Source organism: Cyprinus carpio, chromosome A2, assembly GCF_018340385.1.
Source record: "Cyprinus carpio isolate SPL01 chromosome A2, ASM1834038v1, whole genome shotgun sequence".
Lineage (NCBI taxonomy): Eukaryota > Metazoa > Chordata > Actinopteri > Cypriniformes > Cyprinidae > Cyprinus > Cyprinus carpio.
In genome coordinates, this window is record NC_056573.1 from 14,486,597 (window position 1) to 14,513,016 (window position 26,420).

Here is a 26,420-nt window from a genome sequence, read left to right on the forward strand (position 1 = left end):
TAATGTGTAAATAAATAAGGTTACAGTAAATCAACATTTGCAAAGACAGGACTTATGTCTTTTTTTCTGCTCCCAGTTATGTTTCATTAGTTGTCCAATACCAATAATACAACCAGCTAATGAGGTTTTCTGATTGTGTTTGTTTGTTTGTTTGTTTGTTTGTTTGTTTGTTTGTTTGTTTATTCCCTTTTGTCTGTGCATGTATGGCTTTGTTTGTGAGAGCCACTTATTTTTTATGTTTTTTAACGTCTTTAAAAATATAACAAAAATACTGTGAAGTTCGTCTCACAATTAGAAAATCTCGAAAATGCACACAATTTGCTCTAGAATAGATCTAATGTCAACAGGTGAGGGTGACCAAGGGTTATATGTAGGGGATGAGTATCATGAAGCTTAGTTAGAAAAGCATTTATTAGTTGTCCTCACTAATATACAGTAGCTTATTAGCTTCAGGCTAGCTGCCTCAGAGAACACATTTCTCCTGTGCAAAAACAGCAGAAAGCAACAATCAAAAATGAATAATAATAATAATAATAATAATAATTTACACACAGCAACGCAATCAAAAACGTCTAAGTGTCACACGAGAACACAGCTCAGTACAGTTGTCTCTCTCACTGGGATCTGATGTGGTAACTCTTAACCTATCCAGTGGTCTGCGCCGCGGTGACTGGAGAAGCTGCAGTACAGCGCGGTCACTCCTCAGCGATCCAGAGACTGACGGACAGGGCTCGCTTGGGATATTGTTTTCTACAGAATAAATGTGCTGATACTGCCTTCGCTGAAGCAAAAGTCTTCTTGCCTAAAGGTAAGTAGGAAGGGAAGAAAAACAATAACCAGCTGTGGTGAGATGCCGTGAATTTGTTCGCGTGTAGATCTCGCAAAGCATCATTGTGTGCCATTTAGTGATGCTGTATTCGCTGATGTAATAGTTAAAGTAATGTGAATGTCACGTGAAAGTAATAGTCTTTCCAATTCATTAGTGCGTTAAGTTAGCCTAATTTTTATTAACAAATGATATTGCGAATCGTAACTAACTTTGCTCACTTTGTGCAACTAATTGTCACCCATAATTTTCTTGTGTGACTGTGTGCACGATAACCAATTTTGCGAATTAGCCTACAAGAAAAACTGTTACACGTGAGTCGCGCAATGTGCAGAATTATGTTTCTCTCTCTCTCTCTCTCTCTCTCTCTCTCTCTCTCTGAACGCACTTAGCTACATCGTTTCTGCATATGTTAATTGCAGGGCAGCTTGACAAGTGACAGAGCATATCAATGCACAATATACTGCCTTCACAGACCAGTTCAGTAGACACTGTACATTTTGATGTCGCTAATTTGAAGATGGATTTTAAGTGTATAGATGCATTCATGTTGCAAATTAAAACTTCTTTTTTTTTAAATTTTTTTTTTTTTTTTTTTGAGAAATATCATTAAAATATAGGGTCGCCGTGATTTTGCCAAGTAAGACATGTTCCTGGATCAACATCTTTTGATGATCCTGGATCAACATTATTGTCCAAAAATATAACCTTAACCCAATCCCTACCCCTAAAGCTAACCCTACCCATAATTTATTCCTAAAATCAGTGGGAAATGATAGCTGATTAACAAGTTAATAATATCCTGATAACAACAATATTAATTTCTTTATCTCATGGATGATGCTTTACCTAATGGATCATCCTAATGGGAAAATGTGTCCCAATTTACCTGAAGTCACCTTTATGGATCAGCACGTGCGCAGTCCACCAGACAGTTCAGACAGAATGAGTGTAGATATAAAATGTCCAAACAACAACCAGTCTCTGCTGGAGTGATTAAACAAACTGTGACGACCAGCAGCTTCCATGTCACAGATCAAGGAAATATGCCTCTATCCAATGCACAGTGACCACGGGGAAGAGAACTCACGGCAGTCTGATCACAGTACAGTGCATCAGTTTGAACCTCCAACAATGCACAAGAATTAATTGGCACTGAATCCATGAATGTCTTCTATAGATGTATATCGCATGAAGCAAAAATAGAAAAACCATAGTCATGCATTAACAGCAATAGGTGCCATTATAAAGTCCAAAACCACTGGTACAGGCACAAATTCAAAACTCACTGAGTGAGAACTAATAAAGTGCTGTAGGTTTGGCATGTTAGGCTATATATGCATACAACACACAAAAAAATGATGTTTTCTGCGTGGTTTAAATGTACTTGCCAGAAACAGTTTGAAAGAGCCTTGTGTTACTGAGCAGGTCTCAACTTATGTTTGAAGGAATCCGCTGCGAAGAGTGAAGAAGGGCCAGTGTGATTAGGATGAGTCCTCCGATGTGGCACTGTTTTAACTGTCATTAAAGTAAGGATTCAAAGATGAGAACATATGTGAGAGCGGATGATACAGTTTGTTGAATATCTCATACTTGATTAATGGAAATTATGTGGGTTATTATGTGGTTTACTTCCCACACATGCATTTCATTTCTAAAAGACTGTCTAAAAGAACAGTTTAACACTTGGAGATGATGTTTGATTTAGATCATTGACCAATAGACAAAAAAAAATTTATTTGTTTATTGTGTATGCACATTCAAGCTGAAGGTGTTCTGAATATTTTAATGTTCAACATACATCGGGCATATATAATCCACTACTTGTTTACCCTTAAGGCATGGGAAGACGGGCTATTTTGGTCAGCAATCTTTCCATATTTCACCTCTTCAATTTGACATGTTTATTGTTTCTGCTCATGGATTTCCCCAAGCCATACATGCATGCATGCTTAATCGGTTTGGCCAATTTTTTACACAGACGTTGTTGAAAAGCATCATTACATTTTCAAACAGTTACATCTTGAGGAGATTCCAGTGGCAGATTCATTATGGAGTCACAAAGCATGATGGAACTATAGTGTCATGAAGGAATACATGCTCTGAAATATTAATGTATAAGCACCTGTATTAAAATGTGGATTTAAGCTTTTCACTCACATTAAATATGAATCAATTTTTAAAGATTTAATTAGATTTTGCTCCCAGCAAGATGCATATCACAAGGCAAACACTTTGATCATTAAAATAGAGCAGTTGAAGTAAAGATCAGTTAACAGTCCACAATCCAATTTGTGAAGGACAAGTCTTACAAGCAGTGCTATATTTCACATCTAATTATCAGCACAAATGGTTCCAGAAATAGTATGATTCTGAAGATTCAGACTTCAGAAGTATGGAGTATATCACACATTTCTTATAGGCTACTAACCAAGGTAAAATGTTACACAGGACTTTGTCAGGCACGTTGACATGTTTCCAGCCTGGATCTACCTTAGTATACAATTTCAATGTCAGCCCTGCCACACCAGAGATGGAGAATGGCGTATTTTCTTTAGCATGGCATTTCAGCTAAAAATATGTTTTATTATGTTCAAAAATGCTGCGCTTAAGGGTATGTGTACACAACAAAGATTGTACTAAAGTTGAAAAAGTTTTTTCTTTGCATTTTTGAAAAGTGTCACGTACAAATGACAGCATTGTCAAAACGATCCCCATTTACACGGATCTGCGAAGATGATTAAAAACATTGTATTATGCATGCAAAGCCAGTAGTTGGCCATGCTACTTTGTAAAGAAACACTAAGTGGATGCGTATATATGCATTCATAGACTGGAGACATAATAAGCATGTGTATGATTTCACCGTTTTCACAAATTCACATTTTCGTAGTTTCGTAGACGATAAGAGTATTATTTTCAAAAACTTGCACTTTGAACACATTTGTTGTGTAAATTACCAAAATTATCAGATCTTAGTTGAAAACAGTGTCATGTGAACACCCCCTAATTAAAAAAGTTCATAAAAAATGACTCTAGACTCATTTTTAAACACAAAACCACATTCTGTCACAAAGAACACTTGTTTTGTGTTCCACCAAGCTAGCTTTTGAATTATTTTATATGTAAACATGTGCGTCTCTGTGAATTTTAAATGCGTGTCAAGTTCAGGTAAAAGAAGTTCTCTTTCCATTGCATTTTTTTTCCAGTTGACAGCACTATATATCTGTAGAAGCTGAATTTTTAAGTGTCTGTTTTCTCACTTTTTACAGCTGTTGCAGTCCAGTGAAGATCTTTCTTGTTATTTTGTAAGTGGTGTAAAGCAGACAAAAGAGCACTCAATAACATGGCTGATGTCAGCCAGAACCGCTCCTTTAATCAAAGCTCAGAATATGGAAATGTCTACAGACCACAGACAGTGTTCAGCGTCTTGACGTTCACCCTGCTGGCCATGCTTGTGGTGGCTACATTTTTCTGGAACATGCTTGTCCTAGTCACAATTCTCAAAGTCAGAACATTTCACCGTGTGCCCCACAATCTGGTGGCCTCCATGGCTATATCTGATGTTATGGTGGCTGCTTTGGTGATGCCTCTCAGTCTGGTCCATGAGCTGAACGGTCGTCGATGGAAGTTGGGCCGAGTTCTATGCCAAGTCTGGATATCCTTTGACGTTCTGTGCTGTACGGCCAGCATTTGGAACGTGACCGCAATAGCCCTCGACCGTTACTGGTCCATAACACGCCACCTGGAGTACACGCTGAAGACCCGAAAGAAGATCTCCAATGTGATGATTGGTTTGACCTGGCTGCTCTCATCTGTTATTTCCCTCTCCCCTCTGTTTGGCTGGGGTGAGACGTATTCAGAGGAGGACATGGAGTGCCAGGTGAGCCAGGAGCCGTCTTACACCATCTTTTCCACATTCGGGGCCTTCTATCTGCCTCTTTGTGTTGTGCTGTTCGTCTACTGGAAGATATACAAAGCTGCTAAGTTCCGAATTGGATCAAAGAGGACCAACACCATCACTCCAGTTGCAGAGGCTGGAGAGGTACAGATGATATGTTGCCTTTTTTTCAGCAACTTCTTAGGTTGGCATTTTAATACTGTACTGTGCAGAGAATTTCTTTCTCAAAGTTGCTGAATATAATCTTTTTTTTTTTTTTTAGATCAGACTGTTCATATATTACCTGTCTTTATTTTACAGAATGTTACTAGACGGCAATTCAATAGCCAACTGAACTTGAATATCCCATTTTGTTGCTCTGTTACCTTGAACAGCGTGGTATAATCTCTGAGCATGTCACAACACTTTAGTGAATAGTATTCTTGACACCTTCCTTATAAGTTCTACATTAATTTCCATTCTATTACCATCATGTTCAACTTCAGTGGGTTCAGGAGGGATTGTCAAAGGTTTGACACAGAAACATTAAGGGTTTAAAAGATTATGCCTAAATGGCTATTTTCATGGCCATTCCAACACTCCAGAAGTTCTATGCATTTTTATGCTATGATATCTTAACACTAGAAAGAATGACTGGGAAAAAACTACATGCATGAGCAGGGTTAAAATCTCTGTATTGGATTCAGTAGCTTTTGCTTTTTGATTTCATTTATTTTCATCTATATTCTCAGTATATTGAGATCAATATACCATTCAAAAGTTTACTAAGATTTTTTTTTTCAGTAATATGTAAATTAATATTTGTATTCAGGTTGCATTAAATTAATCAAAATGACAGTAAAGACATTTAAAATTTTCTATAAAGATTTATATTTTAAATAAATACTGCTCTTTTTTGAGCTTTCTATACATCCAATAATCCTGAAAAAAATTATCATGGTTTCCACAAATATATTAATCAGTAACTATTATCAATATTGATATTAATAACAAATATTTCTTGAACACCAAATGAGCGTATTAAACTTATTTTTTGAGGAATCATGTGACATAAATTTAGCTTTGTCATCACAGGAATAAATTACATGTTAAAATATATTACAAAAGAAAACAGTTATTTTACATTTTAATAATATTTCACAATATCGCTGTATTTTTTATTAAATAAATACAGCCTTGGTGAGAATAAGAGACTTCATTCTAAAACACTAAACTTAGTGAGCCCAAACGTTTAAATGGTAAAAGGCTCACATATAATTTATGAGGAATATATGGAATATTGCGTAAATAAATTATTTTATTGAAAAATATGAATAAAATTACACCCTGTAGGGATGTACACAACCTTTGTGTTCTAGTTTTAAAACTAAATACTGTAGTTTATTTGACCTTAATCTACTGTATGCTCCTGACTGATCCACTCACAGCAGTAATGCTCAAGACGCATCTGTGCCCTCAGGTGAAAGAGGCCTCTAGACAACAGCCTCAGATGGTGTTCACGGTACGCCATGCCACAGTGACATTCCAGACCGACAGTGAGACGTGGCGAGAGCAGAAAGAGAAGCGAGCAGCTCTGATGGTCGGCATCCTCATCGGAGTGTTTGTCCTCTGCTGGATTCCTTTCTTCCTCACCGAGCTCATCACCCCGCTGTGCTCCTGCCACATTCCACCAATATGGAAGAGTGTCTTCCTCTGGCTGGGTTACTCCAACTCCTTCTTCAACCCGCTCATTTACACAGCCTTCAACAAGAATTATAATAACGCTTTCAGAAATCTCTTCTCCCGACAGCGCTGAGAGATATCAGAAATTTTGGTCTTGCCACAAATGCCGGTTTAAGCCACTCTTAAGATTTGTGAAAGATTGGGAAATCTGTGCTCTTCAAAAAGCACAGATTCACAAAGAATCATTGCTCAAATATTGATGGAACGATGTCTGGGCTTTTACTGTCAGGCAAAGTGATCATTTGACTCAGTGTCGTTAGTGAAATGTCAGACTGTCCCCTGCATTAAATGAATATAGACCAAGTCTTGCTTTTGGCAGTCAGTTTGTTTGAGTTTATATTTACAGTAAGGCATGTGAGATTCATTCATTTCAACTATATATATACAGTGTGTGTGTGTGTGTGTGTGTGTGTGTGTGTGTGTGTGTGTGTGTGTGTGTGTGTGTGTGTATATATATATATATATATATATATATATATATATATATATATAATGAACATCTCATGCCTCATGTAATTGCTCAAACAGTGTTTCAACCACATCAGTGTCCACAGCTCGCTGGTTCACTAGAGAAATGAAGTCTAGAGAAGAGCATTTTGTGAAATATTAAACTATATACTTATTATATTTTACTTTACCTGTTAGTGATGTCTTATTTAATGTATGTTATGAAACAACTTATGACAGCCACTGTGTAAATGAATATATTTTAACAACAAATAGAAATTTTATAATTTAGAAGTTCATTAAAAAACTGCATTATGTGCAATTTACATGTTTGCTCACAATTTTTTTTTTATGTCGGGTGTTGATTACTATATTTAAAAATAAATAGTAATTCGATTGAAGTTTGAGCTTTGTTGTTAACTGTAACTTTATAGTACTGTAAAAGGGCTCCCAATAGTTAGAGCATAAGCTGAGGTAGATTTTTATCCCTAAGAAAATTTTAATTATAATTGAATTTATTTAAAGAAAGAGCAATTAGTTCAGCAAACCAATTTTTTGTTATGTTTTTAATTTTTATTTTTTTTTTTTGTAAATGGTGTACCAAACCTACACCGAACCATGACATCAAAACAGAGGTACATACCGAAACGTCATGTTTGTGTATTATACTGTTACACCCCTAGTTGCCTAATATATACATAACCACACACTCCTGTTCAAAAGTTTTTTTTAAATGAAATTAACTCTTTTATTTGTAAAGGATGCATATAATCAAAACTAACAGAACATTTTTAAAATTGTAAAATTTGGAATGGAATATTCAATTCTGGTCAATTGCATCATCCAGCGGCCTGTCCCCTTGTCTAAATACCCACTCTTGCGGGTTTTTTTGTTTTGTTTTGTTTTGTTTTGTTTTTTACCTCCTGGGACCCAGACATAAACTTATGTCCTCTGTAGAGGAACTTATATTTTAGTGAATTTCTCTGAGACTCTACATTCCACAGTTTCTGTACTGAGCACACTCAGGGCTTTTTAGAGATATCAAATGTTTGGATGTTTGATCATAAACATTCCCTCTCCTTGGTATTTAAATATGACTGATATTGAAAGAATTATCAAATTTAGCACTCTTTGGGAAATATGATAATGTTTTGTAATGATCATTTAAATCTGGCTAATTTTCAAATATTAAAATATCAAATATCAAATATTTGTCGTAAATAAACATCTCAGAAAAAGTTATAGGGTTAAACTCAGAATACAGGACATAATTTTCATACATGTCTTTTGTAAGAAATTAAAGATCAATATTTGTATGAAATATGAGATACTCATAAAAATGTTGCCAGGTTATTGCTCCCATTATAACACTTCTTTTTTCATTATGGTTTGCCCCAAGAACACATTAATATGCAAATTAGATGTGATGTACTGTATAAACACATTTTATGGAATAGGAATACCAATTTATCTACATTTTATACACATATTGCATAAAGTACAGTAGTAAATCAAACCATTCTGTTATATCTTTCATAACATAGTTGAGAATCATCTTTGTACAAAGTTTGGCTAAAAATAGCCTGAAACCTAAAAACTGATCGGTGTCATTATAAATCAATGAAATAAATCATTGTTTTGACTATATATGCATTGTCATGTCTATTTATTTATTTGTTATTTCATTTTAATAACTCATCTACAAAGGACATACAATAAATATTTTTTCTTATGCTCCAAACTATGTAATGACATAAAAAAAATTTCCCAGAACCTTTTTTTCTGGGTCTCAGGAGGTAATGTATATTTCAGAAATGGACATTTTTCCAAAAATTTCGGTTTCAAATAAACAGTGTTCTTTTGATCTGTCCATTCATCAAAGAGATGAATAGAATATAAGAGAGTGAAAGAGGGAGAAAGGTGTCAGTGTTTTAATGTTAAAGATTTTAATATTTCAATGTTTAGCTCTAATAAAAACATGTGATTAATTGTTTTTACTTTTGTGGGGGGGTGGGGGGGCAACATAACTTAACAACATAAGAATTTTGGGGCAGCATAACTTAAGACTTTTGAGATTTGAGTATATTGTCTTTCTTTCTTTTTTTACAGTGAGATACAGGAACGTTATATGGGATATTGTCTTCTTTAGGCGAGAAAACCCAGAATTACAGGCAATAGTTGGTAGTAGCCCTTTGTTAACGATGATTTGCTCTGTTTTAGGATTTGTACACATTTTAATTTTGTGTATAGGCTGCCTTTTTGCACACATTAACCTTGTTGTTCAGTGTGGATTGTTCAGCTGTTCCTGCAATGCTCAGACTCAAATGAGTAGTGCAGATGGTTTGTGTTGTCGTTGTTTGTTAATCTGAAAGATACAGCTTGTTACAAAAAAAAGAAAAAAGTTGAATCTAATGTCTCTGTTTTGAGTAGAGTGAACATGGGAATGATGTATTACAGCTCCACTGATGAACTATGAACTGTCATTTATTTACATGGGTTAGTAAGAATTCAATTCTCATAGTGGTAGATTTTAAAGAACATACTGATGACCAATCCAGAACTTTTCCATCTGGGTAATTTACACTTTGACTGAAGTCATCTCTGCTTCTGGAAATTTACATGATGGATCAACAGCACTTATTTCCGCTATAATGTCAGGGAAATTTCCACTGGCCTACTTGACTTCTTAAAAGTGCCTAGACTTTCATTCACTCCCATCTGTGTATAAATGCTCCCACTTGTGAAGTGTTCATCATTTGGAGAGGAAATAGCAATATCAATAGAAGCAATCTTCAAGAAATACTGAAGAACAGATGAAGAGCTTTAGATACAGTATATTGCCTAATACTTTGGCCTTAAAGTAAATAATTCAGCCGTTGAAAGGATTCAGCTCTATTCAAAATCGAATACTGTGCTCTTGTTCACTTTCAATGAAGATGCTTTAGACTTAAGGCTGTGTGGATTCATATTAAGATGTATGTGTAAATCAACTTTATTTAGCTGTTCATTCTATCACACTGCACTTAAACACTTTTTAAAAGCCATGAACACACAGACCAGAGATTGACAGAGCAAAGGATCAGCTGGCTGTAAATGGAGCTCTGTAGAGTGCTTTTGCGTTCGCATCACACAGCGACAAAAAAAAGAGAAATTTTCAGGACTAATTGAAGTGAAGTGTCAGGTAAGAAATTTGTTGGTGAAGTGGAGACATGAATAATGGATGTGACACCTGCCTAAATGGCACCTTCCACTTTAGCAGATAGAAAGAGAGAGCTAAACATCTGAGCAAATCAACAGATACATGATCCATTTTTTCTATTGCAAATACTCTCACACAGTACATGATGTAATACATTATGGTAATGACCAAACACAAGAGATCACGTGAAATAATTATTTTTAGTAGTTTTCAGTGTCTGGCTCAAATATTCGAAAGGTCTCATTACTTTTTACCTGCGGGAAAAACACAAGCAGATGAGAATGAAATGAACTGTAAGTAATACAGATCTATTTTTGAACCAGTGGTTGTGGAATAATATTTATTAGCAAATTCCTGTTGCTTTACCAAGGACAGATGCACCTAAAACATTTGTCTTTTAGAATAGTGAAAGAACATACTATTTTAATTTCCTTTTCAGTGCTCTATTGTGATTTCAGATCAGTGGTCTGGGACTCATAGAAATCAGAAATTAACTTTTATAATCTTCATTCTCTTCAGCCTTTAGAAATAAAGAGACAACACAAAGAGATGAAAGAAAATGCCTTTGTGGATGGTAACCAGGGAAACGGTATCTGCTCCAATAATATAAACCATATTTTATTGAATGATGAGAAAGCAGCAAGGAATCAGATCCTTTTTGTTGAAATATCACTTCTGATATTCATTCACTACAGTTTATGGGTCACGGCTTTTTTGTGTGGCGCCCATGGCTAAAGGTTTTTTTTTAATGGGATCTATAACCTTTATTAAGTGAAAGTCAATAAATTCAGGTCTTGCACAGATTTTCTGTGATTTGCATTGATTCTGTACATAATAAATTGACTGCAGTAAGTAAAAATACTGAAGCAGACCACAGCTGTGGTTAATTGCTTTAGAAAGCCATTCAATAAAAAGGTTAGTCATAAGATATTCTTTATTGTTACATGACGACAAGGACAAGGAGTACAGGAAGGATACTTATAAATAAATAATAATAATAAAAAAAGGGTTGTGCAGAAACTAATTTTCTGCAATAACAAAGCAATAGTAAATAGCTGTTGAGAGATCATTTTAGGAATAAACTCATGAATCAATTTGTTTCTGACACAAAACTCATATTCTATGGTGCTCCGTGGGTTATGGTTAATCTGGATCTGATTTGGATTCATAGTCCCGTAAGAGTTGGATCAGCTATGTTTGTCTGATATAAAATTTCTGGCCTTGAACTGGTTAAATTTTATTCTGATTGACAGGGTCAGTGTATTAAAATGGCATAAGAAAATACAACTGATGCACAGATAGATCCAAACTGAGACATATTGCCAGATTTCCTCATTTTCTTAATTACATATGTATGAGACAGAAACTATCAGAAAGAAACTATCACAAAATAAATGGTGCAGATTATAATGTGCATTTCCAAACAGCATGCATTCCGGTCAAGAGGAATCAGAAAAAAGTTTGCTCAATGTCATTAATATATTGCAAAGTGTTATTTCCCTGCAGATATCAAGTAATTAATTTTTCAATTATTATCAAAGAATTCTTTCACAATAATTTTTTATATTATATAGCTTGATTAATAAGAAAGATTCTCTAGGTTTTAAATTTCATACAAGAACAATGTAATTGATAAATGTTTGACTCCCATCTATTGCTCAACTGTCACTTGATTGAATTTTTAACTACTCTACAGAACTTTAATAAGTTAATGCAATATAATTGTGTGACAATCACAAAATTGATTCCCAATGATGTACCCATATTATTACAACATGAACAGATTGTCTACCCAGAACTTTGACTGGAACATGACCGTGAATGTGCAATTCAAAGACATAATTATATTCAATTATGTATTTTGGATTGTTATGTTTTTATTTGCAAGGCATTCTTTGCAAGGTTGTTTGGCTGCTGTTATGCAAACCTGCCCCCTGGTGTACAAACACGGGAAATACAATGCCTGAGGATTAAAGATTCTCAATCGGTCAAGAATAAAAACAGCACAGCAAACAAGCCAAAATGTACAATTCAATATAAATTATTATATAAAGCGAAGGCACGAGGAATCTGAAGACAGAAGGCCAGTAATATATTAATAAGTAACACAGCGTAATACTACAACAAACCGCTGGAACAGTATTCATCAAAACAAAAACAGAAAAAAGGGATTATGTGCACTATGCATTATACTTTTTTTATTATTACTAATGTGGCACAATATTTAATATAGGGCAGCAATATTTAATACAGTAATTGTAATTAATGGTTTACAATAATTTATGATTGTATTTAAAAAAGTTATGTTATTGTAATGTTTAAACCATTCTATGTTCTTATAACAACACATTTTATTTGTTTGTTAAATGTTGAACATACAAGCACGCTATGTCAAGTAATTGTGTAAATGTAATGTAAATCAGCCTGATGCCTCGATGCTGCTGTGTGATGTGGATGAGTTCCTTTCCCATGTAGTTATCACCTGTTGTCTCTTTTTTTGTCCTGGTGAGGGCAGACTAGACAGCAAAACAACAGACGCACACTCCCTTCATTATATCATGCTTATAAGGTCATGTTGTAAGTGCACATAGGATATATTTACCATGAAATGGCATTAATATTCTGGTACACTCAGGAAAGAAAAGTACAAAAGCTGTCACCGGGGCAGTACCCTTTCAAAAAGTAGTATTAATATGTATTCAGGTACTACTATGTACCTTCAAGGTACTAATATGCACCCTTTATGGATAAATTGGGGTAAATGGGGTAAATTTGAAAGGGTACCATACAAGTGTACTTTTTTCTAAGAGTGTAGAGGTATATATTTTCTGTTTTTATCTCTCTGAATTTATATAAAGATCTCTTAGGGTATAGTATGAATGGTTACAGGTCACATGGTCATATTCATCAACATTAAAAGACCTTGATAAACTCTGAAACGCATCCAATCGGAAGCATAATTAGATAATTTAATTGACAGCTAGATTCAGTGCAGGGATGGGACCTTGTAACCTGAGAGAATTAGGTTTTGACATCCCTTTACCGGACTGTCTGACACAATGTGACAGACTGATTAAAACCAATTTTACCCATGTGGTCACATTTGCCACTCGCTTTTTCAGGTGTAGCCATCACATCTGTGTACAAGCTTTGATTTCTGGACTATATGCTGCATGCTACAATTGGTGTGAAGGTTTTCATTAATTTATAGGCAAACATCTTGAGAAAGATTCAGAATCGTTCATTTTAGATCATGAAACGGCCAGTTGATGTCATATTCGACTAAAACGGGATCCTTGGAAAATCTAATCTAGCGCCAGAGCCTCTATCAGCAAAAATGAGTCATGATTAAAGGTTAACAGCTAATGAAGGACAGATCACATCACTTGGCAACACAGCAGAATATAACACACTTTGACTTGATGAATTAATTCTGATTCAGATTACACACCAAGAGGTGTTATGCTATACCTTCTGACAGCCAATAAATATTCTGACATTTCAAGCAGAATGGTAGCCTATATGATGAATTATTTGATGAATTAATCTATTTGCTTACATTTGTTCACACGTTCCATGACAGAGTTGATCTGTTTCGGCTTAGTACAACAGAAGATGTTAATTCAATATCTTCATTGATCAATGAAGACATTCAGATTACAGAATTTGAATGCACTACACTTGCTCTATACAGTGGCTTTGTTACTGAAATATGTAAATGTGTTTAATAATTATATGGTATTATATTTAATTATTATATAAAATAAAATAGTATACACTTCACGTTACATACTATCATTAATGGGATAATCACCAAAAAAAATAATTGAAAATTCTGTCGTCATTTACTCACCCTCATGTTGTTCTAAAACTGTATCAATTTCTTTCTTCACAAAAGAAGATATTTTGAGGAATGTTGGTAACCAAACAGTTGCTGGTAGCCACTGACTTCCATATTTTTTTCTTTCATATTATGGAAGTCAATCTGATTACCAAAATGTTTTTTTTGGAAGATACCACATTAGTCTTAATGTGATCTCGATTAGCGATATTTCCAAGTATAGGCCTGGGTCTCTGCAGGACAGTAATGGAAGATACCGGATCGGTGGGCAAACCCACATGGAAAGAACCTACATGAGGATATATGCGCATATATGAAACCTATATGCAGTTTATATGCACATATATGCTGCATATATACAGCATATATGCACATATATGATAATATATATGCTGCATATATGCGTATATATGCCACATATAGGCAATCTGGATCTGGTCATTTTGTAGCTCATATCTCACTTTGGCAACTGTCATACATGATGCCTAGCTCATATTTTCTATTATCAAGGCAATAACTAAGATCTAACTAAAAAAAAAAAATTATGCAAGAACTTATGTATGTGCGAACACGTGAAATTGGTATCACATGTAATTGGCATGTTATGGAATTTAACTATGGCATTTAGAGGAGATGGAAAGCTATGATGTCTACACGTTTTCCTGAATCATTTACAAGGTCAATTCTTTCTTGTATGACGATAGTGGAAAAAATGTATAACAAAATGTCACATCTGTGTTTGCATGACAACTAGTTTGAAGAATGCCCACAAACTTAAAAATGCCCCCTTTTGTTTAGAGACCTCACACTCGATATTCCAGCGAAATTTTGCAAACTAAAAAAGGTCCATCTAACATAGCGATGGATGAGGTATACTGACACAAGCGTTGTGCGCGTTTCGCTCACGCACCTTTATACACTCAGTAGAATAATCAATTCCGATTGGTCAATTGCGCCATCCAGCGGTCTGCCCCCTTGTCCAAATACCCACACTTGCTGTCTTGGCCACTTGAGAGCGCGTGCGCAAAACTGTCTTAGGTCTCAAAAACGCCAAAGCGCAGCACAATAGTATCCAAGCGCAGTGCTCTTAACGCACACTAAATCCACACTTAGTGTATCCCATCATGTATCATGTTATGGAAATAAATCGAGAGACTTTTTGCCGAGATCTCGCGAGAAGTCACGGAAACCTTTCCAATGAAGGCCCCATGTTAAATATTAATAATAAGATATTACATATAATTTGGTAGTAAAACAAAAAGGTGCACGTTTTATTGGTGCAAATGAGTAGTGGTGATATTTTGTACAAGATTTGCAACTGCTTTATATCACTTAATTAGAAGCACCACAAAATTGAACAGACATTTAGAACTTGATTTTTAAATGTAAACTATTGGAAATAAAAATAAAGCTCTGTAAACACATTTTGCATTTTCACAACACTAGTGTGTCCCATCAGGTAATGAAAAGTTCTACACACACTGTGGCCTTCATGCTCACTTGAACACTTGGACCAAATACAGGAAATACCTCATACGTAGTCAAGTGGTCAAGTGCAAAGACCGCGTGAGATGAGGTGAGATTTCGTGTTATTTGTGATGGTGGAGGTGTGATTTGTTTTTATTTGTGATCGTCTGGTTGTCTAAGTCTGACGCTGTTTTTCTCCTCCTTTCATAACTGTTATTAAATGTAGTGGAACTGACCTCAAATAACGTCCCATTGATGTTAATGTAATATCGTATGGATATGCTGCCTAGTCCTTGTCTTGACTGTTTTGTACATTGTAGCGGAAGCTTTAAGACTATATAGGTTAAGATTACAAATATAAATTCAACTTCACTATTTATTTATTTGGTTAATAAATGTTTTTGTTGTTTCAGATGTATTTCTTAAAAGTAACAGACAAATAGCCTATGCTATACAGAACTAAATCAAAGTATGGTCTCTAGAGTTTCTCAGAGGATCACCACAGAACAAACTAGCCCTTTACTGCATTTCACCTTGTCATTTATATCGTTACAGGCTTATGCCTCCTGCAATAAGGTACCAGTGTAATCAATACACACACATTGTCATTGCTCTCTCACTTTAAGTTACTCTCTTTCTCTCTCCCTCCTTTTCTCTATCTTGTTAGAGCACAGCAGAGACACTGGCATGCATCCAGCTCTCTCAGTGTGCCCAGACTGCTATGAGCACAGTAACCTTCAAGGAAATGTATTCTGGTGTCATTGGCCGGACTCTGTGCCTCTATTTACAGACAGAATACAGAGGTACCCATTCTCCAGCATCATGGGAACTCCCACCATCCCTTGCATCTGTGCCTCCACCCACCACCAACCAATTATGAGCGAAAACAAAAAACGGGGGGTAGAAAAGAGGCACTGCGCCCTCTGAGGAATGAGTCTCTTCATTTCAATATCAGAGCCAGAGGATGAGCATGTTGGCACATTCAGACCAGGAGGCCAGCATTCAGTTTTCTGCCTTCAGTCACTCCGCTGAATTATCTCAGTCAACCAGATCACTAAATGTTGATTTGAACACTTGATATGCTGCCATCAGCTTTATGTTGAAAGTATAACATGAGTGACATGATAAAATTAAATATATCACTTTATTTTATTTTAGTTAAAAGTTGCCATTTATTAGTAGTAGCATGATTCTCTATCTCTCTCTCTCTCTCTCTCTCTCTATTTTTTTATCTTTTTTTTTTTTTTAAATCATTAGCATTTTGGAATATTTAGCAACATCCTGCATTACTTAATTACTTTGCTTTTGGCTTCACCAACTGCTAGACAGAAGAGAGATTTATGATATTCTGACAACATTTAAATCAGAAAGGCATGCAGCAAAATTGGACTTGGAACGGAACCATTTTAATCCCTAAAGCATTTATGCATCAAATATTCATTTCTTGGCATTCATGTGATATTACTATGAATAACTAGACACAAAGCAATAAAAACAAGTGGTGTATCAGGAGATTTGACAGACAACGATTACATCAAATTGACTTTAATTAAATTTACCATTTACAGATGTGAAAGCTATTTGACCTTAAAAATAAATATTAGAGAAATATACATTTTAGAGTATTCAAATTTTATATGTATTCAAATGCAAAAAGGGCCAAAAGTATTTTGTTTAACTTACTCCATTACTTACTATTGTTTTTTTTTTATTATTATTATCTTGCAAATGCCATATACATTTTTGCTATATAAATACAGTGCTTTTTCTGTAGTCCCGACATAATATTTTGTGAAACATTTACATCTGTGCATTTCATTGTGAAAACATCATGCTTGTCAATAAATTTGAATAGATTTTATTCAGAAACTGTGACGCTATGGAAATGACATGTGTGCCTGAATAGCATTGCTGTGAAACACAATCGCCTGCATCCCTTCCATCTCCCCGTCCCACCCCTCACAGGCCAGACACTGTTCTATCTATTTGCACACTGTCAGTCTCAAAAGCAAATGGCCCTCTCCTCTCCTCCTGGGCAAGTCCCTCCTGAGAGGCGGCCATTCCTGCCTGCTGGGATACTGACAGTTAACCTTTCGCTCAGAGACTTCTGGGAGCTCTGCCAGATTTTCTGAATAGCTTTTTAAGAAAAGCTGCAAACTTAACAGATCACACATCTCAAGCAGTGTACTACCTCTGCTACATCAGTTTACCTACAGAGATAATGAGCCTGTCAACAACCTCCGCTGATGACCTACCCATCCTCTTTTATTCTTATGTGCAGTGTATCTCTCTTCTTTAAACTTCTAAATACCTCAAACAAGGTATTCCATAAGTTTGAGCTCATCATAGTTGGCATTATTGGGAAATTAAAATCAATAGTTACATGAAAACAAGATTAAACATAAGAAAAGGTATTGCACATTACATAATGCTGTAAAAGTATTGCACCATACTTTCTGTCCTCCTGCTGTTCACCTCCTGCACACAGCATCAGTGGCATAAGTATGGCAATGGACACATGAATGGACATACATCATAAGACATCTCAAAAATTTTGATCCCCTCCAAGTCTTGATAGATCTATTGTTGAACCCAAAGACTTGGGGAACAATAAGGTTTGATGCAGGGATCGGGGCTACAGTACGGGTGTCTGTAGCCCAATCTGGTAATTAAGTGGGGTTAGAGCCAGGAGGGGCTCAGCGGGGGCGATGCCTGGTAAGGCAAGGCAAGGCAAGTTTATTTATATAGCACATTTCGTACACAATGGTAATTCAAAGTGCTTTACATAAAAGAAGGTAAAATAATCATGAAGAAAAATAATAACAAAAAATAAAAAACAAGCAATTTTAAAAAACATAAAACAGGCAATTTTAAAAACATTGGAAAATGATTTAAAAAATTGACGTATTTAAAATGAATTTTAAAAACAGTTAAAAAATAGAAAATGATTTTACATAGAATATAGTGAATATGTAAAATACCAGTGCAATCAATTCGGGACATCGCACATGCTCATTCAACAAATGCACAGCTAAACAGATGAGTTTTGAGTCTAGATTTTTAAATGTGACTAATGTTTTAGGCACATCTGATCTCTTCTGGAAGCTGATTCCAACTGCGGGCGGCATAGTAACTAAAGGCGGACTCACCCCTTGTTTTGTGTGTGAACCCTTGGTATTTCTAACTGACTCGATCCTAATGATCTGAGTGGGTCTGTTAGGTTTATATTCAGTGAACATATTTGCAATGCATTTCGGTCCTAGATCACTGAGTGATTTATATACGAGTAAAAGTACTTTAAGATCAATTCTAAATGTACAGTAACTGGAAGCCAGTGTAAGGACCTGAGGACTGGTGTGATATGCTCAGGTTTTCTGGTTCTAGTCAGAATCCTGGCAGCAGCGTTCTGGATGAGCTGGCAGTTGTCTAATGGTCTTTTTGGGAAGGCCGGTGAGGAGACCATTACAATAGTCACCCTGCTGGTGATAAAGGCATGAAACAAGTTTCTCTAAGTCTTGACTGGAAACAAAAAATCTAATTCTTGCAATGTTTTTTTAGATGATAGTATGCTGATTTAGTTACTGCTTAGACATGACTACTGAAACTAAGGTCTATCTCCAGAATCACACCAAGATTCCTGACTTGACTTTTTAGTTGTGTTGTCCCCTTGAGTCAAGGTATGCATTCACCTTGAAAACTTCATCTTTGTTTCCAAATGCAATAACTTCAGTTTTTTCCTTGTTTAATGAAAGAAAGTTCTGGCACATTCAAACTATTAATTTCATCAACACATTGGCAGAGGGAGTCAATGGGGCTGTAGTCATTTGGCGATAAGGCTAGGTAAATCTGGGTATCATCAGCATAGCTGTGATAGGCAATTTGGTTCTTTCTCATTATCTGACTTAGTGGGAGCATATACAGGCCTAAACAAGAGCGGTGCAAGAATTGAGCCTTGTGGGACTCCGCATGTCATGGACGTCCACTTAGACTTATGCTCTCCTAGACTCACATAATAACCTCTCCCTTCTAAGTCTGACCTGAACCATTTGAGTACCATCCCAGAAAGCCCGACCCAGTTTTTCCAGTCTCTCTAGTAGTATGTTATGATCGACAGTGTCAAACGCAGCACTGAGATCTAGCAATACCAGCACTGATATTTTGCCAGAGTCAGAATTTAAGCGAATATCATTTATTATCTTAATGAGCGCTGTCTCTGTGCTGTGATGCAGTCGAAAACCAGATTGAAAATTGTCCAGGTATCCATTTGAGTTTAAGTATTTGTTCAGCTGATTTAAAAACTACCTTTTCTATAATTTTGCCTATAAAAGGAAGATTAGATATTGGTCTATAATTGCTCAGAATGGTGTTATCAAGATTGCTCTTTTTCAGGAGGGGCTTTACAACTGCAGTTTTCAGGGAGTTTGGAAATGTCCCAGAAAGAAGTGAGGCGTTCACCACTTCTAAGAGATCTGCTTCTAAACAGTTAAGCACACTTTTGAAAAAAGATGTGGGAAGTGTGTCAAGATCGCAGGTTGACGATTTTAGGTGCTGCACTATTTTCTTCCAAAATTTTGCTATCAATTGCTTCAAAAATAGACATAGTATCTTTTTGATATTGCGTCCAGATCTGTCTGACCTCTGCATTACTTGAGGATGTGCTAATTGCCTTCCTGATATTAATGATCTTCTCAGAAAAGAAGGAAGCAAACTCATTGCATTTGGTAACTGAGAGCATTTCACTGGGGAAATCTGACTTGGGGGGTTTGTCAGTCTCTCAACAGTGGCAAAAAGAGTACGAGTGTTGTTTATGTTACTGTTTTTATAAGGTTTGAGAAGAAATAGTGGGGTTAGAGCCAGGAGGGGCTCAGCGGGGGCGATGCCTGGAGACAGAGACAGACACCCCACCAGGAGACCAGGTTGCCTTCTGGTATGCCAGGAGTGCAGGGGTGTCACCATTCGTGCATGTGTGCAGATTTGGGATTGTGTCTCTAATTCATAGGGCCAAATAAAAAGAGTTCTACCTTTAATATATAATATAATATAATATAATATAATATAATATAATATAATATAATATAATATAATATAATATAATATAATATAATATAATATAATATAATATAATATAATATTATAAAAGAGTGGGTGTAAATAAGTAAAAATGCAAATATGTGCACAATTCTGGATATTTGGTCTTACCATTGCAAAATTTTTAAATATTGTTAAAACACAGCATAATGAATCTATACTAATTACTAATTCTTGCAAAGTTGTTGCTCATAATACATCTGTGAGAAACTACACAGCATGAGCTACAAAATAATTAATTCAAATAAATTAAAGAGATTACTATCCCTAGCAATTATGAGCCAGGTCAGTTTAGCAATGTTGTGTCTTGAAATTCTCAGTCTGCCCTAATAATAACTAGCCAACCATTATTATTATTATTATTTTAATAAATTAATTATAATGAGTGGGTCACACCCATTTTCTCTTCCTTTTTAAGTGACACTCAGTAGTGCATAATGTAAGTTCACTTTTGTCATCACACAAAGAGTATATTTATATATAAAAAAAAATCTATGATGGCACAGGAGTCTCTCTTTTTCTCTATTTTATTATTAATTGCTTTTCTGCACATACACACAAAAATAAGTCTGATTAGATTTGAAAACTTTCTTTTTTTCTTAATTTTAATTTTTTTTTTAAACATAATATACAGGTTCTTCAGGTTCAACGGTTTTTGAAAATTAAATTAAGGGCTTGCTCCCCAAAGAAATTGAGATCATATCATCAGGACTATTATACTTTAATAATATGACATTAGGACTATTATACTTTAATAATATGACATTAATTGAAAACCAAAGACTGACCTGCTGGAACAGACTTTTTTCTCAGCAGTGCCTTTAACAAAAATGCCCCTTGGGTTGATTTACAATAGTACTTACACTGGGAGCTAATAAGTAGAGTTAAATGAAAAAACGGGGCAACGTTTTTTTAATTAGGGCAGTCATCCCTAAGAACAACATACTTCAAGTTGATGAGTGAGATTATCATACCCAGAGTGCAAGGTATTATGCTGGTTTTGACCTACAAAAATGACTCCATGTACAGTCAAGGTCAAAAATCATAATGTCCTGCTGAGTGTTAAAATTAGGATTATTTGGAAAAGCATCACAGAAAACAAGTCATTGTTAGAGAAGAACAAGTAAATTGTCTTAATTCGATACACAATTAAAACCAAAAGCTATTTAATCAATCTAAAACTATTTTAAATGACATTTTGCTAATTATTAGCTTTAATTAGTTCATATTAATTGAGAGGCTATGGAATAGCCTATTTGTTCTTGTAAAAATAAAAAATAAAAATTCATTAAAAAAAAAAAAAAAAAATCATTTGTCTTAACACATTTAAAAAACAATGTAGCAATAACTCTTTCTACACTAAAATAATAAGAACAGCGGGCAACATTTTGGAGTTTTGTGTCAGTAAAACATTTGCAGAGGCCCATTACCCAAACCCTCAATTGAGAGGATTCTTAAAGAGCTTAAGGACCTTGCGTCTCATAAGAGAGCAGTCTAAAGAGTGTGTTCAGCTCCGTTGAGCCTTTAATAAGTGAGATACATCCCTGTCCCTCAGTGCACCTCTCCCTAGCTCACATTCCAGTCCTGCCTTGAGTGGGTAGCACTACCCAAAGTAGGGTGAAAAGGTCTCATTTTCTTTATACACAGACGAATTTCAGTCTCATTCCAAAATTAATAAAACAAAGTAAATATCTGCTGTACACACAACTGAGATCACCGATCTCACGCGAGAAAGAAGAATTCGAATGTCTTTGCGCGATTATTTTAAATCAGTCCACGTTTAAATTTTACTTTCAATTCAAATTTTCAAAACGTTCTACTGACACAAAGACACAGAACAGAACTCATCTAGCAACATTTTGTCCAAGCTCGAGATGTTTTGACATCATGTAAATCTAATAGGTGAAATTCATATGAATCTGTCTTTATAATTTCACGAGTATTACAGGCAGAGCATTTACATTAATTGCTTATTAGTGCAATCAGGTTTATTTATTGTTTTTCCTTGGACGGCAAAAACAGGCATTAGTCAGATTCAGAACACAGCATAATTTGAGAGTTGGGGGTTTAATGATTTTAGAGTTGGGGGTTTTTGTGGTGAAATAGAAATGTATGTTGGTGAATCAGTAAGTGAATATTGTTAGGTTAAAAACAAAGAGAAGTGAAGCCGACGCACCGCTGATGCGTTTCCCTGCAGCTGGCAAATATCATGCTCAAGTCACTGAAGTTACGCTGTCTAATCACGCTAATTAGGTTGAAAAGCAAACTTTAAAATCCATTCTCTTTTGAAACTAACTCTATGTCAAAAGTTACAATTTATAAACATTCAATAAAATTAAAGAAAATGTGGAGTAGGGTACCTACTGAAATATAACAAATAATTTATGGAAGAACAGAAGGGATGGTTTCGTAGATTTTATTTAGCCTAGCTGAGTATTAAAAACACAATTTGAAACTAGAACAGTCTGATGCTATATGAGAACATTATGTATGGTATAAAAAAAAAGTTCTGGTTTGAAATTTTAAAATACATCTACACAAAGACAAAATCACATCTATGTTCCGGTTCAGAATTCAGTGAACGTATGAAAACAACATTCAGCAAAAACATTTTGAATCTCCAAAAGCCAAGACAATCAAGAACTCAAAAACAAAAATTATTGATTCGAAGAGGAGTCTTTCGCGAACAATTAATTAAAAAGAAAAAAAAATTAAAACTGAAAACTTAAAATGAACTTTTGTTGATTTAATAAAGGTTTAATAGTTAAATAAAAAAGATCTACAAGTAGCCTAGGTCACTCTTTTATGAATTCCCATGATAAAAACAAATATAAGATCTATGTAGCTGTCTTGTTTTGGATGAAAAAAATCAGTGATGTGAAACTTTTGCGACAATAGGCTACACGTCATCAATTGTTTTACAAGATTATTTTACATCTGAGTGATAAGTTTAATTGCATGCGCAAGTTTAATATCCAATTTAAATGCATATGGTATTACAAGTGACACCGTTTTGCATACACTTTAAACATTAGGTGTAATGAGGTTTTGTGATATCGACAAATTTGATAAAAGTTTAAATAAAGATTAAGGAGATGAAAATGTATATTATAGGCTACCTTTTAATTTTGGCACGCTGGAGACAGGTTATCAAACGGCTTCATATCTTTGAGGAATTATTTAGAGGAAAGACCTGAAGTAATTATTAAACTCGCCGATAAAACAAACACACAAATATTACAGGCAAAATAATTATTGGTGTGTTGTCGCTTTTTGTTTTGCCTGTTGCTACATTGTGCTTCAATAGGCCCTAATCCCTTCCAAGAGATGCCCAATGTTTTATTTATTAATTAAAAAATCTACATCAAAAAAACTCAATTAGACACGACTAAGACTTTGTCTTAACGCAGTATTGAGGCTAAATACCACATTAATAATATTATCCTGACTACATACAACTATTTTTCTACCATGAATTGTGTAACTTCTTGCGTGTTTTCTGAGCCTCAGCTCAGCCCTTCACTCTTGGCACAAGACTCTTTTACAGCACAGCAGACATGGTTTATCTGTCAAAGTTAAATAAAATTTCAGACCAAAATGGCTGAATAGTGCTCCTCCAGCCATGCAGCAGTTTTTTGTTTTTTTACCGAGACATGTAGACTACTGGGATTACTTTAATGGTTTGTGATGTCACAGTGCAACATCCAATTAAAGGCTCGTCCCAAATGACATTCTGACACTGCCAAACTTTGCATGGCATCCCATGCGGTCAGGTAAATAAGGTGAATGTTATTATTTAACTGTTGTTTTTCTTTTTATGGCACACATATACAAATAATTATACAAGCCTAGCCTATATTATCATTATTTTGTTCGATATAATGATTAGAGTATGTGGGTTCAACAACGTTACACGACGAGCAAAACAGATTAACTACCATCAGAAAGCAATGAGTAACCAGGCTACCAAACTTTTATCAAGAGTTAACATTATAAATGTATGTCACAAGTATGGAATATTCTGCCACATTTTTAACGTGGTGATTTTAAAACTTGCATTAGTTGAATTTTGCTTTGTTACAGTTAACAGCAATTGAATTATTACGTCAAACATAGTTCTCTCAGTGGGAAATATATATCTTCACAATGCATTCATGAATAATGTAATCTACAGTTCAAGTACACTGAACCTTAAGACATGACCTATTCCTAATTAAATGAGTTTCTCTTACTGTAATGGACGTAAATACATTAATACTTTAGTTTCAAAATAATAATACATTTTTTATTTTTTTTTTTTTTTTTTTTTTATTTTGCTTTTAAAAATTTAAAATTATAAAAATGATAAAATAAAATAAAATAAGAACAACTTACGAACTTTTGAAGCTACTCAGTCGGTTTGTTCTGGTGGTCTCATAGATGAAATCGAAATGTTTGTCAGAGGCTTCGTGTCATAGAATGGCACTGGTGTGATGTTGTATGAATGACATGACCATGTCATTTCCTCCCCATTGAGACTCGCTGAGTCCTTTCACCGATATTATTAGCATCTGGGTCAGTCATTATTTTAGTCTATACAGAACAAAACGAACGAGGGGGGTAAAGGAGACAGAGCATTTCCTCTCCTTGTGAGCTTTTCTGAATATTGATCTGAAATACATTAATATAGATGTTCGAGCTGCAGTAGGAGTCTAAAGCATAAGATGCATATGTATCACGCTTGGTAATCATGAGCAGTGGCTTTCATGAGATCAAATGACTGTCAAGACGAATAGTGCAAATCCGAAAACGTTCGTAATAATAGAGCTTCATGTAAATGTCACATATTTTTATGACTTTAAACTTGAGTAGCCTAATAGAGAACGTAACAACAACAGAGCTTTTGACTGGCTGGAACGTTCTATTTTATGTGCTCACAAAGCGTTGACGCTATTGTGCAGCAGTCGGTTATGCCTGACCTCAGATTCACAATGACAAACTTTTACAAAACAATAACGAGAAAGGATTTCGGGGCGCCCAGTTTTACTCTTGCGCTCTTTTCACGCTTCCCTTTCTTTCCGCCGTACTCTTTATTGCTCCAAAATATGCACACACTTTTTTTACAAAAACACAAAAATAAAAAAATAAAAATCCATATCGGAAATATTCTGAGGGGGAAACCAAGGGCAAAACTGTCACGGATAATGGTAAAGCGGATTTAAAAAAAAAAAAAAAACTTTTCGTTTATAAAACTATAAATTATTTTAGATGGACCTGTTTCTATATTCTACAGTCCTTTAAAAGTTGTTTTGGTGTTTTTATAAAATCAGCAGGACACGAAAGACATTAAGCTTTTAGGAAAAACTTGAGGACATGGGAACAGTAGAATGTGTACACACACACATAGTGTAGAAAATACATGTTATAGTATAAACATTATATTGTAGCCCCACTTTTGTGCAATCAGATTATTACAATTTATGGATGCTGCTGATAAGAGAAAAAACGAATGCAAGTTACACTGTTATTATTTTTTTCTTCAGCCTCGTTCTCTTGACGTGCCCCTAATGTCATAAGATACGATATAAGATAATGCCAGTACATTTCTCTAAAAAAAAAAAAAAAAAACACACACACACACACACACACACACACACATGCAGTGTCTTTCCATCTGATTTGCGGCTTAGGCAAATCCACAAGAAAAGGTGTTTTGCAACAAACACGACACGTGGATGAGATTTATTTTCATGTCTATTGCAAATGGTTCCATAATTTCGGTTAACCTGAAACAGAAAAAAACCTGTACTGAAACTTTCCAATAAGCCCACTTCTGAAGTGATCGTTTGTTTCATTTTGACGCTCCAGGACGCCATGCACGCTCCAAAGATCACTGTTGGTTTGCTTCGCTGGTTTCTTTTAAAGCGCATCAGCCACGCCATCTACGCTA

At 35.1% G+C, this 26,420-nt stretch overlaps 1 protein-coding gene and 1 long non-coding RNA gene across 2 annotated transcripts; one reads left to right on the forward strand and one right to left on the reverse strand.

Annotated features, from left to right (window-relative positions):
* Nucleotides 1–4,172: 4,172 nt before the first annotated feature.
* Nucleotides 4,173–6,836, forward strand: LOC109111795 (5-hydroxytryptamine receptor 5A-like). The gene is made up of 2 exons (XM_042774468.1): nucleotides 4,173–4,871; nucleotides 6,187–6,836. Exons 1-2 carry the CDS (start codon nucleotides 4,173–4,175, stop codon nucleotides 6,520–6,522), a joined length of 1,035 nt encoding a protein of 344 aa, XP_042630402.1. The 3' UTR covers nucleotides 6,523–6,836.
* LOC122148213 lies at nucleotides 4,588–25,586 on the reverse strand. The gene is made up of 3 exons (XR_006162194.1): nucleotides 24,866–25,586; nucleotides 6,153–6,467; nucleotides 4,588–4,789 (listed from the first exon to the last, which is right to left on the reverse strand). It is a non-coding gene; the product is annotated as an uncharacterized LOC122148213 (long non-coding RNA).
* Between the last annotated feature and the right edge of the window lie 834 nt (nucleotides 25,587–26,420).